Raw genomic sequence first — 19,910 nt, 5'->3', positions numbered from 1 at the left:
ATAGATTACGCTAGTGATGAGAGTTTTCAGTGGGTCTGTGATCACTTGCTCGAGTGAATCAGCCACGGGTTCAGTGTGCTATCTCCCTGTGTTGGGCACCTCTACAGTATTCCATAGCTTGTGTGTGTCAGCCACGGGTTCAGTGTGCTATCTCCCTGTGTTGGGCACCTCTACAGTATTCCATAACTTATGTCTTGGGTTATCAGTGGACGCATACCTGTCCACATGCCGATGCCACTGACCTGTATGGCGGTATGCCGGTATAACGGTATGTACAGACCTACAGAGACAGCAGACAGTAGCAAAGTCCACACACAAATAGATCAATGCTTTCAACTCCTAACAGCAAAGGGTTTTCTAATCTGAATTTAGACAGAAGTATTTTTAGGGTGACCTCAGACTGAGACCTCGAGTGAGTGAGTGAGAATCATAGAATTTTAAAATACAGCCTGACAAAATATTAATTATCCTTGTCTCTGTCAACTCTGCTTGAGTTTTAAATGTTGATTACCGCCTCGTAATTGATCAATCAGTGCGTTGTTTTGTATTGTACCGAATACATTATTCTACCTTTACACGTTGTATCATGTCAGGCCAGCTCATACAGACATGGACATTCATTTAACAACGCATTGTTGAAAATCGAGTTCTGAATCTACAAATGATAGAACACCGCATGTTGTTTAAATGTCCTGGAGTCAAGTGACAGAGACTCGGGTTACAGCGTGAGTGAACCGATCCCGGCACTGCACCAGGAATGGCCGAAGACGTCAATGTTGTAACATCAGACATCTGAACATCAGCGTGAGGAGACGTCAATGTCGTTCCTGTGTCAAGTGGACATCCACATACTGACTGCAGAGCAAATTCTCATTGCCAGATTTCACAATAATCGTATTTAATGTAAAATGTGATAGTCCGATTGGACTAGGTACTACTGTTTTTCAGAGTTTTTGAAATGAACGTTTCAGGACGCATAACGACAATAAACCGATATCTACTCATTGTCTGTGTGAATAATATAATTCTCTTGTTGTCAGTTTCCAGCAAGGCATCACTCCTGTCATTCCTTCAATGCTCATGTGTAAACAGCGGCTAATTGCCTACATTAGTTACAACCTAACCTGTGACCCATTTCTGAGACCTACAATCACAGGACTCCATGTGTTCATTCACTGCCATCGACCCCTTGTAGACATAATCCAGGGGACAATCTTTAATCTTCCAAACGGTGAGTCCAACTTAGAGTGGCGGACTCACGTCTCAGTTGTGCAACGAAGGTATTGCAACTGTTGCAAGCAATCCTTCCTGGTGCTTGACAACCATGGCATCTGTGAACTACCTATGATGTGAATGATTTATCTAGAACGTGTCAGGCCGGGCAACCCGGTTCGGCGAGCCCCTGTACCGTTCCTATAGTCACGTGACCTGCCCTCGCTATCGGAGGTTATATAGAGGTTGCCAATCAGTATCGGACTCTGCTCGGTCAGCCTAAGGTTCACCATGCTGTTGTTGGTTATAGCTCTCATCGTTCCTGCCCTAGGGGCTCGCCCAGGATTCCACTCCACTGGCACACTGGAATGGAGGGACTGTGGTATGTATACTGAGGGAGGTACTATTGTAGGGTGGAATATCACCATTAAGTACATGGAACACATACCTGGTCTCAGGTTCGTTTCCAAGATTCCCCCAAAATACGACCCCAGGTTTCTCGGCAATTTATTATTTCGGAGGGTTAGCCCAAATCGTAAACGCAGAATACTGCCTACCTTCTGACTTCTACCCAGCACCAAGCTGATTTACTGTGATCTGTATTAAAGGGGTTTTGTAAGGACGTTCAAGCCAACATCTTTGGGGTGGTTAGCAACCAGTGATAAAGATCTCATCAACGTCCACCATAATTATGTTTACAAACATACATGATGTTACTGACACAGAGGACACATCAGTTATAACAACCGTGTAATAATGTAAGTCAGAATCAGTTGAAATATCATCCAGATGAAAGATAATGATTGTATCGTTGGACATACATGTAACTTTGCCCACAATATTGAAGGAATTTGTGGATTAATCACTTCACAATGCTGTCAGACACGCCTGGAGAAATGTAAATCTGTAGTTATATGGGCATATCTTTTTATGTCTGATGTTGTAAGGCACGCCTCTATAATCAATGTGGTTTGTCTAAATCTACTGAGATGTGAATCTATTCAATGTAAAGCACGCTTCTATATGACATATGGGTTATATTGGCATATCCGAGTCTATCTGATGTTGTTTGGCACGCCTCTATATATAATGTGGTTTGTCTCAATCTGACCAGCGGCATGGTACCTGCCCAAAATATGTACTTTAAGTTATTTGTGAATAAATATGAACAGAGGGTTACATTTTGTGCCAGGTGTTGGCGATACCTGGATCTCCGTGAAGCAGTTCAACATCAACCCCAGCCCCATTGTGATTCCCGGAGATATGACGGTATCCCTCGAAGGAGCAATCACACACAATCTCGCTGACCAGGTCTCACTGGACGTTCTCTTTGAGAAGTCGCTTCTCGGGAGGTTCACCAAGGTCCCTTGCAAGAATGATGTTGGCACATGGTAAGTGACGAATAAGCTTGGTGTTGGCACATGGTGTGTGATGTGTAAGCTTACGCGACGATTGGTCTTGATATCCTCACGCTGATTCGCAAGCTGATTACCACAATATTGGCTATTCAAGGTCGTGTAGTCCGTCAGCAGGAGTCTGCGGAGTCCCAGGAAGCAGACGTCATCAACTTGTCAGCGTATCGGACAGACTTCCGGAAGGAGCTATTGTGCATTTTAACTGATCTGAGCGAACACCACCACCAGGGTCTGCTTCTAACGCCTCAAGTTCTCACTAGAGATTGTGAATTTTGAGAATCGTCAGAATTGTCACGCCCAGATCAGAACTCCGAATGTTCTCTCACGGGAGATTCGGTCTCTATTGTGGTGCAATCATATCAGAATGTTCCTTTGCGTTGGCAATATAAGCACTTCCTGATCTTGGACCAGCTTCAGGGTTCTGTTCTCCCTCCTTGAACTCCTCATCCTACATCCTAACAGCTACAAAGGAAAGGTGGATGTTTGTGTGTCTGTTTGAAGCCTGATACTCACACACGGAGGTCTTGTGAACAATTCACAGTGGTTATATATCTCTCCGAAGCTCATGAACACTCTATTGTTAACGCTCTGAATAACGTGATGACACGGCTCTGTGTAAATATGCTGCAAACAGGAATAGGACAAAATGAAGTTGCCAGATATTTCATACATCAAAAACAATATCATACATCAACAGCAATATCTCTTTGGAGAATTTTTTCCGCAGGGGAACCAATGGTTAGCTGCGATTGTCCCATTTCGGTCGCACAAGAATCGATGCCAAACTACCATATCAATCGCTCGGACGATAAGATAATGAACAGTTAGCTCGGATTAGTTGGAGAAACGCCTACGACAGGAGCAGAACCAGTCGATAAGGCTAACTGCCAACATTTGGAATGATATCACACGGGGTGTTCACAATCATCTGGTGTCTTCAACAGCAGGAGCAGAACCAGTCGATAAGGCTTACTGCCAACATTTGGAATGATATCACCCGGGGTGTTCACAATCATCTGGTGTCTTCAACAGCAGGAGCAGAACCAGTCGATAAGGCTAACTGCCAACATTTGGAATGATATCACACGGGGTGTTCACAATCATCTGGTGTCTTCAACAGCAGGAGCAGAACCAGTCGATAAGGCTAACTGCCAACATTTGGAATGATATCACCCGGGGTGTTCACAATCATCTGGCGTCTTCAATAGCAGCAGCGGAAGGGGCGGGGTGTGGGGGTTGGTAGCCTAGTGGTTAAAGCGTTGGCTCGTCACGCCGAAGACCCGGGTTCGAATCCCCACATGGGTACAATATGTGAAGCCCATTTCTGGTGTCCCCCGCCGTGATGTTGCTGGAATATTGCTAAAAACGGCGTAAAACCAAACTCAGTCAGTCAGTCAGTCAGTCAGCAGGAGCAGAACCAGTCGATAAGGCTAACTGCCAACATTTGTAATGATATCACACGGGGTATTCACAATCATCTGGTGTCTTCAACAGCAGGAGCAGAACCAGTCGATAAGGCTAACTGCCAACATTTGGAATGATCTCCTCGGTGTGAAGGAAAATGGTGTTCACACATCGTGTACACATTGGTTACACCTGGTCGCTAGTAGGGCATACCTCTCCGATGTATGGGTTTTCTTGAAGAATGTGTTATGATATAACATTGATCAGACGGATGACCATCTCTCACGTTGAGATTATCAATCACATAACGTGTACACCACATTATGTAAAGTAGGGATACTTTTCCCCGTTGTTGCAAACAAACTGATGTACGTTTCACATTTCAACAACCTGAGATATATTGATTTTTCCCACAGCCACTATACTGACCCCTGCCATTTCCTGAAAGTCTTCGAGAATCAGGGCACCTGCCCTCCCCAGCTGACGGCTAACGGCCTGCCCTGCACCTGCCCCTTCAGCCCCGACAAGCTCCACATGCCTCCGTCCAAGTTCACCGTCACCAACATCAGTGATGCATGGAAGTTCTTGGCCAACGTAAGTAGAGACCAAATTATGCAATCTTATTTCGAAATATATTTCGTAAAAGAATATGCTTCTGAGGATCAGTTATGTTGATTTAAAATGCAAAGTCTTAGATATTTAAGATCTGTCTATCTTCCGCACTTGGAACTTCATTGCATATATATATACACCTATATTCACCGTTTTATTTTCACCGTTTGTTTCCAGGGCGAGTACCACGTGAAGATCACAATGAACGACAAGCACACTAACCAACTCCGTGCCTGCATGGAGACCTACCTGACTATCGGTGTCAAATAAAGTACATGTTTAGTTGAAGATTTAAAGACAATAAATAAAGTATGCTTTTTTGTCAATATAGAAAAAGTCTTACTTGATGATGATAACCTTTCATATTTAATTTGAAGAAAAAAACAAATACGTCTTTTAACTTTTTGCCTTTGCTTGTCTAACTTCGGTCGAGACCCCATTTTTGGTACGTGTTGATTCCAAGTGGAAACAATAAGTTACTAGTATCTAGAGATCTGTCCGTCAAAAATTCGACATGAAACCAACAAACAACAAAGAAAAATACACAAAAAATACTTACATTCTAAGTTTAGTATGTTTACCAACGAATACAAACATTGCCAAAGAATCACAATGGCAGTATCAAGAACAGCCGCATATCAGACCATCGAGACACAATTCCAGTACTTCCCTCTCAGGACAATATATGTCACAACAGATAAAACTGATGACAAACACTGATGTTATACATCCAAGTCACATGTATATCCCAAGAAATCCTAAATAATCTCAGGCATAATTTCAAATAGATTCTATAACAGTATCAATGATAGTCAACTTGTCTTGTCATAATGACCCAATTACATGTTTTGAATTAAAATGTATGATCTAAGGAGACCAGATGGCGTCTATGACTTAATGGAAAGACAATGATACGTTTTCATGGAATGTTTAATCTGTCACGAAGTAGTTACACACCAGGCCATGGGAACGATAAACAGTACCCAGAGGCTACATCCTTAGTAAATGATATAACTATAACGGATATAATTCTTCACAACACAAAACTATACCTTATAACAGAAAAATGACAACGCTGGAGCAAAATCAATATCGCTTATCAGCAACAGACGATAGTTCGGAGTATAGTTTGGACTGTAGTTTGAACTATAATTTGGCTATCTGTAGAAAGGAAAGTGGACATCGTTGGATTGGTCAAAAACTTACATTAAAGCTTCCTTGATTGTGATCCGGTCTCAGTATGCCAGTATTCAGTCAGCCAACTAATTTTTTTGGAACATCGATGTTTCTTGGAAGCCGCAACTGATGTTTCTTGGAAGCCACAACAGACAGGAAATTTGTTTGAAGGGACTGACACGTGATTCCACACGTTGCAACCCATCGTGACACTAGGAGTAGACACAAACGGGGTTTCCCCAGCTTCATCAGTCACTTCACCTGGATTGGGCAGTGGATCGACTCCTGGTCCCAAACGCCCCCTCCCCAGCACCATCAGTCACTGCACCTGGATTGGGCAGTGCATCGACTCCTTGCTCCCTCCCAGTACCATCAGTCACTTCACCTGGATTGGGCAGTGCATCGACTCCTTGTTTCCTCCCAGCTCCATCAGCCACTTCACCTGGATTGGGCAGTGCATCGACTCCTTGCTCCCTCCCAGCTCCATCAGCCACTTCACCTGGATTGGGCAGTGCATCGACTCCTTGCTCCCTCCCAGCTCCATCAGCCACTTCACCTGGATTGGGCAGTGCATCGACTCCTTGTTTCGTCCCAGTACCATCAGTCACTTCACCTGGATTGGGCAGTGCATCGACTCCTTGTTTCCTCCCAGTACCATCAGTCACTTCACCTGGATTGGGCAGTGCATCGACTCCTTGCTCCCTCCCAGCTCCATCAGTCACTCCACCTGGATTGGGCAGTGCATTGACTCCTTGCTCCCTCCCAGCTCCATAAGTCACTTCACCTGGATTGGGCAGTGCATCGACACTTTGCTTCCTCCCAGTACCATCAGTCACTCCATCTGGATTGGGCAGTGCATCGACTCCTTGTTTCCTCCCAGCTCCATCAGCCACTTCACCTGGATTGGGCAGTGCATCGACACTTTGCTTCCTCCCAGTACCATCAGTCACTTCACCTGGATTGGGCAGTGCATCGACTCCTGGTTTCCCCCCCAGCTTCATCAGCCACTTCACCTGGATTGGGCGGTGCATCGACTCCTTGTTTCCTCCCAGTACCATCAGTCACTTCACCTGGATTGGGCAGTGCATCGACTCCTTGTTTCGTCCCAGTACCATCAGTCACTTCACCTGGATTGGGCAATGCATCGACTCCTTGTTTCCTCCCAGCTCCATCAGTCACTTCACCTGGATTGGGCAGTGCATCGACTCCTTGTTTCCTCCCAGCTCCATCAGTCACTACACCTGGATTGGGCAGTGCATCGACTCCTTGTTTCCTCCCAGCTCCATCAGTCACTTCATCTGGATTGGGCAGTGCATCGACTCCTGTTTGTTTCGTCCCAGCTCCATCAGTCACTTCACCTGGATTGGGCAGTGCATCGACTCCTTTTTCCTCCCAGTACCATCAGTCACTTCACCTGGATTGAACAGTGCATCGACTCCTTGTTTCCTCCCAGCTCCATCAGTCACTTCACCTGGATTGGGCAGTGCATCGACTCCTTGTTTCCTCCCAGCTCCATCAGTCACTTCACCTGGATTGGGCAGTGCATCGACTCCTTGTTTCCTCCCAGCTCCATCAGTCACTACACCTGGATTGGGCAGTGCATCGACTCCTTGTTTCCTCCCAGCTCCATCAGTCACTTCATCTGGATTGGGCAGTGCATCGACTCCTTGTTTCGTCCCAGCTCCATCAGTCACTTCACCTGGATTGGGCAGTGCATCGACTCCTTTTTTCCTCCCAGTACCATCAGTCACTTCACCTGGATTGAACAGTGCATCGACTCCTTGTTTCCTCCCAGCTCCATCAGTCACTTCACCTGGATTGGGCAGTGCATCGACTCCTTGTTTCCTCCCAGTACCATCAGTCACTTCACCTGGATGGGGCAGTGCATCGACTCCTTGTTTCCTCCCAGCTCCATCAGTCACTTCACCTGGATTGGGCAGTGCATCGACTCCTTGTTTCTTCCCAGCTCCATCAGTCACTTCACCTGGATTGAGCAGTGCATCGTCTCCTTGTTTCCTCCCAGCTCCATCAGTCACTTCACCTGGATTGGGCAGTGCATCGACTCCTTGTTTCTTCCCAGCTCCATCAGTCACTTCACCTGGATTGAGCAGTGCATCGTTTCCTTGTTTCCTCCCAGCTCCATCAGTCACTTCACCTGGATTGGGCAGTGCATCGACTCCTTGTTTCTTCCCAGCTCCATCAGTCACTTCACCTGGATTGAGCAGTGCATCGTTTCCTTGTTTCCTCCCAGCTCCATAAGTCACTTCACCTGGATTGGGCAGTGCATCGACTCCTTGTTTCCTCCCAGTACCATCAGTCACTTCACCTGGATTGGGCAGTGCATCGACTCCTTGTTTCGTCCCAGTACCATCAGTCACTTCACCTGGATTGGGCAGTGCATCGACTCCTTGTTTCGTCCCAGTACCATCAGTCACTTCACCTGGATTGGGCAGTGCATCGACTCCTTGTTTCGTCCCAGTACCATCAGTCACTCCACCTGGATTGGGCAGTGCATCGACCCCTTGTTTCCTCCCAGCTCCATCAGTCACTTCACCTGGATTGGGCGGTGCATCGACTCCTTGTTTCCTCCCAGTACCATCAGTCACTTCACCTGGATGGGGCAGTGCATCGACTCCTTGTTTCGTCCCAGTACCATCAGTCACTTCACCTGGATTGGGCAGTGCATCGACCCCTTGTTTCCTCCCAGTACCATCAGTCACTTCACCTGGATTGGGCAGTGCATCGACTCCTTGTTTCCTCCCAGTACCATCAGTCACTTCACCTGGATTGGGCAGTGCATCGACTCTTGTTTTGTTTCCTCCCAGTACCATCAGTCACTTCAGTCACTTCACCTGGATTGGGCAGTGCATCGACTCCTTGTTTCGTCCCAGTACCATCAGTCACTTCACCTGGATTGGGCAGTGCATCGACCCCTTGTTTCCTCCCAGTACCATCAGTCACTTCACCTGGATTGGGCAGTGCATCGACTCCTTGTTTCCTCCCAGCTCCATCAGTCACTTCACCTGGATTGGGCGGTGCATCGACTCTTTGTTTCCTCCCAGTACCATCAGTCACTTCACCTGGATTGGGCAGTGCATCGACTCCTTGTTTCGTCCCAGTACCATCAGTCACTTCACCTGGATTGGGCAGTGCATCGACTCCTTGTTTCGTCCCAGTGCCATCAGTCACTTCACCTGGATTGGACAGTGCATTGACTCCTTGCTCCCTCCCAGCTCCATCAGCCACTTCACCTGGATTGGGCGGTACATCGACCGCGTGTTTCCTCCCAGCTCCTGGGCTACTGGTTCATCCTGAGCGACCTTCAAGACGTCTAACAAATTGTCTGTCAAGAGTATCTTACCACCAGATTGTGGGCCTTCTTTGGTACCGTCAAGGCGCGCTGTGCATGTACCTTCACAGCACGAGGCGTTGCACATGTTGCGAGACTGGCAATGTGGTGTTTAATAGTTTGGATTTTGTTGTCAGTTGCATATCGGCCTGTTGCCGATGACAACTGCATAGCTACCATTATAAACAGGCTTACACATGAAAAGGTTGAGCAAACCCTCAATACTATCTAGATATAAAGCTTTGCAACCCACTGGACCTACACGAAAAAAAATAGCTTTCTCCTCGCCTCGGTGGTGGAGGAATGATGGACTTATATGGGAAAAGTCGAAGCTTTTGTCCTCTAATGTTTAAAGTACTCACCGCTGGTTGTCTAGGAGATCATCTTGTCTGTCACTCCACAAAACTAAACAGAATCAATAGGGTTTGCTACTACGCTCTCCTCTAAAGATGTGACATGCACCCAATAGCTCTTTCAGAGGCGTCTCCGATCCTGACATTCAAATATACTAGCCACATAAAGAAACTGTGCACACAGGAAATTCCTTCAGAATTAGAATACAACACAGAAAAGACGGCATGACGTAGACACTTTATAAGCTGAAGTATCGGACCACAACAACATGTCAAAAGAACATGAACAATATCCGTAACGATGACGTCAGAAGTTCAAAATTGAGTCGAAGTCACAAAGTCAATAACGGGTATGACCATCATGCGCGTGAAGCACAGCAGTGCATCGACGACGCATAGAGGCTACCAAATTTTCCAAATGAAGGCCTGGGGAATGGTTTGGGACGTGGTCACTGCCGGCTGGAACCTGTGTCTGATATCAGTCACCCGAATCCATCTGTCCTGTCTTGGCGTCGTTACTCGGGGACGCCCAGAACGTGGGTGGTCGGCGACGTCGTTTCTGTTTCCCTAACACCTGACCAATGCAGATATCGTGTTACGATGGCATTGGAAATGTGCTGCCACCTGTTGTTGGCTCATGCCTGCTCGAACCATTCCAATGGCTTCATGACGTTGAGCAGATGTTAATCTTGGCATGATGCGCAAATGACTTCTCATGTGAATTTGTGAATGTTTGAATGACCAAAGATCAAGCTTTCGACAGTGACAGCAATTTCAGAGTTTCACATGTTGTATGCAGCTGCACAGGCTGCACGTGCAGTAACACATTGCAAGTCCATAGGCCACCATCAATGACGTCACGTCGCCTGGCACGTTCATGAGCGTTTGATTGTCTCTAGTACTTGCTATGTTCACACCTTATTTATGTATAAAGGCGCTGTCTGCCTATCTTTATATTTTCTGTGTGCACAGTTCTTTATGTAGCCAGTATTATATATCATGCACATACTGCTTGTTACTGAGTAACCCATCGTCAAGTATAACTAGAGCCGTCTTGTGTCTGAAGAATGCATCCATATGGGGTAATGAGCCAACATGTATCTGCAGTCAAAATCAGTTTGGTGTCTGCACAGGGTGCCTGAGTAGAGGTATGACTCCCTGCAACCTTAGACCCTGCTGTTACATCACAAGATGCTTTCAGAGAAGTACGCGTCCCTGCAACTACAGTCGCATAGTGTAAACATTAAGGTTAGGTGAAATAATACAGCAGTTTAGTTAAGTACTTACAGTAATGCCAGGTACTTACGATAAGACAACCTTATACGTTGAAATTACAGGGTTATCTACCCTTAATTGATTTTATCGATTGACCCAGACTCATTTTTCTATAAATTATTAAGCCTGAATGACATATACACATGGTTATATATCTAAATTCCTTACACGTTTGCACAGATCTAAAATCCTTAAGTACAATTTTGTACATGTTACAATTTTGTTTTGACTAAAAGAACTTCAGTTTGTACAATGACAAAAATACGTAAAACTAAGAAGCAAAGACTTTTGCAGTTACTCGACAAATAACTCTGTTAAACGTTATTCTTTGTCGAGCCCTTTTCTAATGATATTGGCATGTCATTTGGAATTGACAAATGTAATACACTTCATTTGAAACTTGGCAAGGTAACTAATGATGGATCGGTCAAGTTACAGGGGGGATGAGTCATTGAGCATCTTGTGGAAGATTATGCCTGCACCCATCTTGGCATGCAAGTTCGAGACAAGCTCCAGAATGCCCAGATTAAAGACAAACTTAGGGCTGAGCATAAAACTCGCTTAAAAAAAATCTGGAGCTCAGAGCTAAATGCTCGAAACAAGGTCAAAGCCTCCAATACATTTGCTGTGCCAGTCTTTCCTATTCCTTTGGAGTAGTTGATTGGAAAAACAAGACATCCAGAGTCTTGACCGCCTGACCAGAAGTATCATGTCTGATAAGAGAGCCCACCACCCTGGTTCCTCTCTTAATCGTTTATATACTACCGTCCAAAAGAAAGTATACCAAATATTTTTGCCGTTTAAAATCTTTATTTTGAACCTAGATCAAGGAAAATTTACAGAAACATGTGACAAGGTAATGGCAACTTATGTCTAATGACAAATTTCTCGTCTCGTGAACTGTCTTGCTCAGGCGCTCATGTTCTGAAAAAAGTAACATGCACGTGTTTCACAAAATGCACGTGCATAAAAACCGTATAAAAGCAGCTCATGACACAAGGCATTGTCACAGAATAAAAAAAAAGCACAGAAGAAAAATGCCACGCCTGACCGCAGTACACACAGAGAGAGAGAGAGCCGTAGGAATGGCCCAACAAGGAGGGTCACATGCCCTCATCGCGAGAACCTTGGCTGCACCCGGGTATGCATCACCAGGTTGTTTCAGCGTCTCCGCCAGACAGGGCAGACAGTTGACAGGCCGAGAAGTGGGAGACACTGGGTGACCACGCCCCAGGAGGACCGTTACATCCGGGTAATCCACCTCATCCAGGCAACGGCAACGGCAACAACGGCACTCGGACATCGTACCAGTCGACAGACAGTATCACGACGACTGCGTGAACATGGTATTCGAGCACGACATCCATGCCATTAGGTGGTACTGACACAACAACACCGGCGTAACAGGCCCAGTGGGCAAGACAACTTCGACGTTGGCAAGTCGGAGACTGGTCACGGTCTCTTTTCGGAAGAGAACAGGTTCTGCGAATTTACAACTGATGGCCGTCAACGTGTCTACAGACGTATTAGAGAACGTTTAGCTCCTAAGGCAGTACATGGCTCTAAATTGTGTACCTGGCAGTTTTCTTGTTATGATCCTTTTTTGGACCCCTCATGTGTTTGTTTCCCTTTCATTTCTTTATCATTCCTTATGCAGGAATGAATAATCTAAGGAAATATAAAACATATTTTGTTGAAATCGTTTTTGTTTTCTTTTAATTGGCTTTCGAAACTAGTGGTATACTTTCTTTTGGACGGTAGTTTATATGGCAATCAATTCAGGAAGTCGGAGTTGATCAATGTGTAGTCTCTTCATGATAGAATTTTATTGTGTACTTTTACACATATGTTCTTATCGTATGATCCTCTGTTGATGCATGTCAAGACCCACGATAAAAGCAAGGAAGTGCACAGCTGTTATAAGTGACTGAAACTGAAATTTGAGGTTCATTTTGTTGATGGCGATGTGCTGCTGGGCAGTACAGCAATGGGAGTAAACCAGGTGAAGTCCTTCAGCAAGCTTTAAGTCTGCCAAGTGTCAGTCATTTGTGGAGAAGATTTCTGAGAAACAATTGCATCCGAACAGTAACCTAACCGACTCCTTCGCCTGGATCAAGTCGGCTGGTCTAAATGTGAAACAGAGGGTTTCCTTTTTGCTGCCCAAGACCAGTCACTTTCCACTCGCCAAAATGTGATTCTTAAAGAAAATATCAATATGAAATGTCGACTTTGCATTGAATATACAGAGACTGCCCAACACCTTGTTAGTGGATGCCCTTCCTTGGCACAAACAGCATATCTTAAGAGACATGATGTCATGGCTCGTTGCTTCTACTACCCTCTCCGCCATGTCTGTGGCTTTGACTCTGAGGTCCATCCATGGTACGACCCTGAACGTGACCAGGGCGTCATGGGAACATGCTTTCAAACCTCTGTGGAATAGGCCCATATTCAGCCTCAGAAGAATTCCAGCCAATTAACCTGATCTTGTCCTTTTTGATAAAGCCAATGAATTTATTCATATCATTGAATTTTTTAACGTGGTTGACAAAATTCAGAAAAAGCATGCTAAATACGTGGACCTCGCCTTTGAAATCTCTCGCTTGCATCCCAAGTGCACTGTCGTCAGACTCCCCATTGTTCTCGGTGCCCTTGGTTTGGTACATCCTGATCTCTTGGCGCAGATCAGGAGAGTGCCCGGGTTCTCCACCGGGAGCACTGCCCTTCTGACACTCTGGGTAATGCAGAAGGCTGCAGTGTTGGTGAGTCTGCATATTCTCCAAAAAGTTCTCGGTGGGTTCGACTAAGCAGTCTGTCCTGGGAGAAGTCCTATTCGCTGTCTGGGCTGCGTGTAGAGGGGGCGAGGGCCATGAGCTGATGATGAGCCTTACAAGCGTGACTGTGCCAGGATGATATGAACCCTCTCTGCTGCATTTTTATCTTAATCTATAACACATAATAAAAATAACAATAATAAGCTATCCATAAAACGTGCCATACTGCCAGAACTAGTAAAGCAAGGATATAAACATATTAAGACGTCCACTGTGTCCACTCATCGTTCTGCAGTGCACATAATCCAGGAGACAATATCTTATCTTCCATGTGCCGAGTCCCAGAGTGGAGACCTACAGCATGGTGCAATTCCTGCAACGAATGCTTTTAAAAATATACATCACGTGGGCCCTCGATCGCAGATTATAAAGAACTTGCCAGACACCGTCGGGTTGTACTCAGTCTCTGAAAGGTCTACCATGCTGTTGTTGGTCGTAGCTCTCATCGTCCCTGCCCTCGGGGCTCGCCCAGGATTCACTTCTTCCGGGAATCTGGAGTGGAGGGACTGTGGTATGTCAAATGATTGAATTAATATTGAAACATCGCAATGTCAACAGTATAGTGACGAGAACACACTAAAGCTGGTCGCACCCTGTGCCAAAGTTGGACACGAAGACTATGTTAGGTTTGGCAATACCATATCATTGTGATGACGTCATCAAAGTTGTTAAATTCTAAATCCTGCACATCAATCAATCAGTCTTTATATACAGTACTGAAAAGGCCATTGGCCTAAAGTACCGTTCTACATACAGTAGCAAAAGGTGCAGTTGACATGAATATATCGTAAATAATATCACATCTTAAATGCAGAGGATCTAATCTAATATTCATTGCATTGTATATATACATTTTGAGATACTTTGTGACTGTTTGGTTTTGAGATAACATGAGGGTAGATAATTTGACTTTTCGGGGCTTCAAATAGAAATATTTCATTATGTATTCTTTTCTGATATGTGCATACTCAACCTTTGGCTTCTCTTCCACACATCACAACGTGGTATAACTGATATAGAATACTAAGCGACGTGGTATAAATGATATAGAATACTAAGCGACGTGGTATAAATGATATAGAATTCTAAGCGACGTGATATAAATGATATAGAATTCTAAGCGACGTGGTATAAATGATATAGAATACTAAGCGACGTGGTATAAATGATATAGAATACTAAGTGGCGTGGCATAAATAATATAGAATTCTTAGCGACTTGGTATAAATGATATAGAATCCTAAGCGACGTGGCATAAATGATATAGAATACTAAGCGACGTGGTATAAATGATATAGAATTCTAAGTGGCGTGGCATAAATAATATAGAATTCTTAGCGACTTAGTATAAATGATATAGAATCCTAAGCGACGTGGTATAAATGATATAGAATTCTAAGTGGCGTGGCATAAATAATGTAGAATTCTTAGCGACTTGGTATAAATGATATAGAATCCTAAGCGACTTGGTATAAATTATATAGAATTCTAAGCGACGTGGCATAAATGATAAAGAATTCTAAACGACGTGGTATAAATAATATGGACTTCTATGCGACGTGGTATAAATAATATTGAATTTTAAGCGACGTGGTATAGCTGATAAAGAATTCAAAGCGGCGTAAAACAACTAAAACTCACTCACCCACTGAGACATAGTGGACTCGCGGCAGGTACAAACCACAGCTTCAGATGTCGGTTTACCCCCTTAAGATGATTCGATTGTATGGGATTATGTGTAATGTCAAGCTTGGCTAGATAAGCCGTGTGGATTTCTTTCAGTCTGTCTGACACTGATTCTAAATCATAGTTATAAGACACCTTTTGATACGTTGTTATCTCTTGAATTTGATTGTTGTAGGACATGAATCGATGTGATATCAGGACTTGTCTGAGTCTGGACCGATAAGATATGTCTTAGTCTATCTCGACCAACAGGGCTTGTCTAAGTCTGTCTCGACCAACAGGACCTGTCTGAGTCTGTCTCGACCAACAGGGCTCGTCTGAGTCTGTCTCGACCAACAGGACTTGTCTGAGTCTATCTCGACCAAAAGGGCATGTCTGAGTCTGTCTCGACCAACAGGGCATGTCTGAGTCTGTCTCGACCAACAGGGCTTGTCTGAGTCTGTCTCGACCAACAGGACCTGTCTAAGTCTGTATCGACCAACAGGGCATGTCTGAGTCTGTCTCGACCAACAGGGCATGTCTGAGTCTGTCTCGACCGACAGGGCTTTGGTGGTGTGTCCAAATGATTTACATGGACTGGTTTGTGTAAGGAACGGAGATTAAAATTTCATTTGCATTTCCTTGTCAGGTATCGGTAACTCCTGGATGTCGGTGAAAAAGTTTGATATCAGCCCCACCCCCTTGGTGGTGCCGGGAGACATGACTGTAACCATGGAAGGAGAAATCACACACGAACTCGAAGACAAGGTCACTATGGACGTTCTCATGGAGAAGAAACTGCTCGGGAATTTCATCAGGGTGCCCTGTTACGGTACTACTGCTTCAGTTGGCACATGGTAGGTAATGACGAGGACTTATGCTGGATGAAGTAAACGGATTTCAGGCCGTTTAAGGCCGTCGGTAATAAAATGGCGTAAACAACGATGTAAGATAACTAAGGCCACTGTATGGACCGTGTGTGTTCACGAAGAATCATCACGAAGATTAGATAGCGACAGTGGTGAGATTCAGGAAATGTATCTAATCCTGCAGTCTAGAGATCCCAACACGCCGAGGGCTAGTAGGTTAGTGACGATGGGGAAACAGAGACTTTAAACAAAGTTGAGTGTTGAAAATAATTAAAAAAGGTGACACTATAACGTCTGCTGGTATTACGACTTGCTAGAAAGACAACATATTATCGACGTTCCCGAATACAGTATGGCAATCTTATCGACGACACACCACAAAGAATTAAAATAAAAACATTTTTTCACATTACACCTACACTCTACAAGCAAGTAGGGGATACTTGAGAACACTTTTGATTATAGAAAACATGGCGGAGTTTCTAAGTATATAGTTGTATAATAATGCCGAACGAATTGGGAAGACAACCACCGTTAGTGGATTTTGAAGATGTTGCAACCGCTAGTGATGTGGAAGCATGTCTTGAAGGACATGAGGCAAATTGCCAAGTTGACGTTTTCGATCAGTAATTCAGTCAAGATTTGTTTAGTTTTTATCCTATCGAGAAGGTATACCGTAGGGCGTCCCAGTGAGCTGCAAATACGCTGCCATATTAAATATAGACCTGTTAATGGACGTGGTCAGTGGGGAACATGTCCGGTCTCACAACTCGTCATGGCATCCTGTGGATGTTGAGGTGCTGCAGGCAAACAGTGACGTTTCACACGTCAAAACTTCGGCCCCCTGTCCATGTCTGTGTTGTGCTGATAGACTGTCCTATTCCGTGGACGGAGTATCCTGTTAGGACATACTTGACGTGGACGGAGTATCCTGTTAGGACATACTTGACGTGGACGGAGCTTGCTGCTTGGACATACTTGACGTGGACGGAGCTTCCCGTTAGGACACACTTGACGTGGACGTAGTTTCCTGTTAGGACATACTTGACGTGGACGGAGTTTGCTGCTTGGACATACTTGACGTGGACGGAGCTTCCCGTTAGGACATACTTGACGTGGACGGAGTTTGCTGCTAGGACATACTTGACGTGGACGGAGCTTTCTGTTAGGACATACTTGACGTGGACGGAGTTTCCTGTTAGGACATACTTGACGTGGACGGAGCTTTCTATTAGGACACACTTGACGTGGACGGAGTTTCCTGTTAGGACATACTTGACGTGGACGGAAGTTCTTCTTCATCTATACTTGATTGAGTTGTCTGTTATACATTAGGTAAGTAAAATATATAGATGAGACATGGGCTGTTACCAGCGATCAAACCTCGATCTAACATGACCCGAGCCGAATGTTAATGACTGACTCTTGAATGCTTGTGGCCACAAGGCGTTCATAGGTTGAAGACGTCATATTATTACGTGGATACCAGGATTGAAATCGAGTGGACTAAACTTGTACGCAAGGTGTACCCCAGCAGCGACCTGATGCAATCTGATTCTCCCGCAGCCACTACACGGACCCATGTCACTTCCTGAACACCTTCAAGCAGAGCGGAACGTGCCCTCCCCAGCTGACGGCTAATGGCCTCCCATGCACCTGTCCCTTCAACCCCAAAAAGCTTAGTCTACCGGCCTCCCAGTTCACCGTCACTGCCATCAATGGTGCCTGGAAATTGGTGTTAGATGATGTAAGTAAAGATTGGTAGCCAAGTCATAGGGTTGATTGCCATCAATGTTTCTCAAACATGCGATGCTGAGGATCAGTTGTACAGGCGACGAAACACATCTATAATATCAGAGATAGAAATACCAGTTTCACAATATATATATATTGACAGTTTTCACCTAAACGAGTTTTCTTTTCTTTGAGAGGCATCGACCGAAAATAGTTTGAAAACTCGATTAACCTTCCTAATTTATCTGACGTGACAGATGTTCAATGTTTGGATATTTTGTAAATCGTTGTATAACATATCATTCCAGAGCGAATTCCACGTGAAGATCACCGTGAACGAAAAGCCCAGTGGTCAACTTCGTGGTTGTGTAGAGGTGTACCTAAATATCAATGTCAAGCCTTGAGTCCAGTCGGATACGTGTTTTTAGATGATCAGAATAAAGACAATGCATATCGAACGATGAGTTTCTGTCAGTTCAGGAAAGTCTTTGCCTCTTGTTTCTATTATCTTAATATTTAGTTTAAAGGAGTAACGAATGCATTCTTGGCTTTCGATGTGGCAAATCTGAAGGTATATCTATTGGACTGAAGAACAGTTCATGGAATGTCCGAAACACTGCGACCGCGGACACCAGATGAGCATGTTCTCGGACGAGGTTATAGAACAGTTGCGTTTTTGGATTTTCAGTTATGCTATGGATGTTTTGTTTTGTTCTCGGACAATGTGTTGTACATGCGCGAACGCAACGCTTCGCAGAAACGCTACTGCACGAGAATTCCATGAATGAATGTTTGTTATATAAACGTATTTCGTGATACTTTGGAGATGGTGTTAAATGAGAGTGTTAGGAGATTGGTGTTGGAGAATTAGAGATTAGTGTTAGTGTTAGAATGTTAGATGGTTGCGTCGAACGGACATCTGTGTGTTAGATGTTTGATATTTTGACGTGTTTGAGATGCTTTGGTCATAATCGGACCTCAGCAAGGTATTGAATCTTTCGTACAGTATCTTGCATTCGTTAGTGTATATATAAATTTACAATTGTGGGGAAATAAAATTTGGATTAAATAATTAGAATTTTTTGTTTTCATTCCACTGCAAAACAAAATGGTAGCAGAGCGTGGTTATGTTAGGTTAGGTTAGGTTATGTTAGGTTAGGTTAGTTGCAGGTTAGTTGCAGGTGAGTTTAGTTGCAGGTCAAGATTAGATACTGGTTAGATAAGTGGAAGGTTAGTTTACATGCAGGTTAGGTTAGCTGCAAGTCAGATTAGTTTGTCATCATGTCGGAGAAATCGAGGAAGCAAATAGCTTCAAACGTTGAGGTAAAGGTTCCTAAAACAGACGTTGGCGACAAAATTATCAAATTAAAGAAACAAAAAGCAGCAGCTAAAACTGCATTTACAAAATGTAAGAACAAGTTGTATAACTTGATAGAACAAGTTGATGTTCCTTCCCGTCGGGAGGTTAGAGATGAAATTGACAAGGTAAGTTCACTTCACCTTAAGGCAGTGAATATCATGGTTGATTTGATTCAGGCATATTCAGATAGCCTTGACACTGAAAACAAAAGTCAAGTCTACAAAGAACTTGCGTCCGTAGAAGGGATTAATGAAGATGTTGTTAAAATGGCGCAAGCATATTTGAATGACAGATCAGATGCTACTTCTGTAAGCAGCATACGAACAGGTTTATCAATGCTATTACATTCTCAAGATCAGACAAAACAAAAAGTACAATCTGATAAGAATACAAAATGCAAACAGAACAGTGACAATGAACAAGACATAAATAAGAACGTGGTCACGGGAAAACATGAGAAGAAAGTCGAATGTTTAGATGACAAGTTGAATGTGGTTGAAAGTTCTGAAGCACATTATGATGTTCGCAGAAGAACGAATCCTGTCACAACACAAAATGAGCTTGGTGTAGATATGTGGAAAGAACTCTAAAGAGTGTCGATACCCACATTTAATGGTGATATTAAAATGTATGAGAATTGGAAAGCAGCATT

At 44.2% G+C, this 19,910-nt stretch overlaps 2 protein-coding genes across 2 annotated transcripts; both read left to right on the top strand.

Annotated features, from left to right (window-relative positions):
- The first annotated feature begins 1,438 nt into the window (after window positions 1-1,438).
- On the top strand, window positions 1,439-4,973 carry LOC124281296 (ganglioside GM2 activator-like). Its single transcript, XM_046717323.1, has 4 exons — window positions 1,439-1,594; window positions 2,405-2,603; window positions 4,448-4,625; window positions 4,821-4,973. The coding sequence occupies exons 1-4, from the start codon at window positions 1,504-1,506 to the stop codon at window positions 4,911-4,913; spliced, it is 561 nt and encodes a 186-aa protein (XP_046573279.1). The 5' UTR covers window positions 1,439-1,503; the 3' UTR covers window positions 4,914-4,973.
- A 9,013-nt stretch (window positions 4,974-13,986) lies between these two features.
- On the top strand, window positions 13,987-18,356 carry LOC124281260 (ganglioside GM2 activator-like). Its single transcript, XM_046717288.1, has 4 exons — window positions 13,987-14,141; window positions 15,945-16,152; window positions 17,731-17,911; window positions 18,207-18,356. Exons 1-4 carry the CDS (start codon window positions 14,051-14,053, stop codon window positions 18,300-18,302), a joined length of 576 nt encoding a protein of 191 aa, XP_046573244.1. The 5' UTR covers window positions 13,987-14,050; the 3' UTR covers window positions 18,303-18,356.
- Window positions 18,357-19,910: the final 1,554 nt, after the last annotated feature.

The sequence above is a fragment of the Haliotis rubra genome, unplaced genomic scaffold (assembly GCF_003918875.1).
Source record: "Haliotis rubra isolate DU_JTF1 unplaced genomic scaffold, ASM391887v1 Scf281, whole genome shotgun sequence".
In the NCBI taxonomy this organism is placed as follows: Eukaryota; Metazoa; Mollusca; class Gastropoda; order Lepetellida; family Haliotidae; genus Haliotis; species Haliotis rubra.
This window is presented reverse-complemented; position numbering and strand designations above follow the sequence as displayed.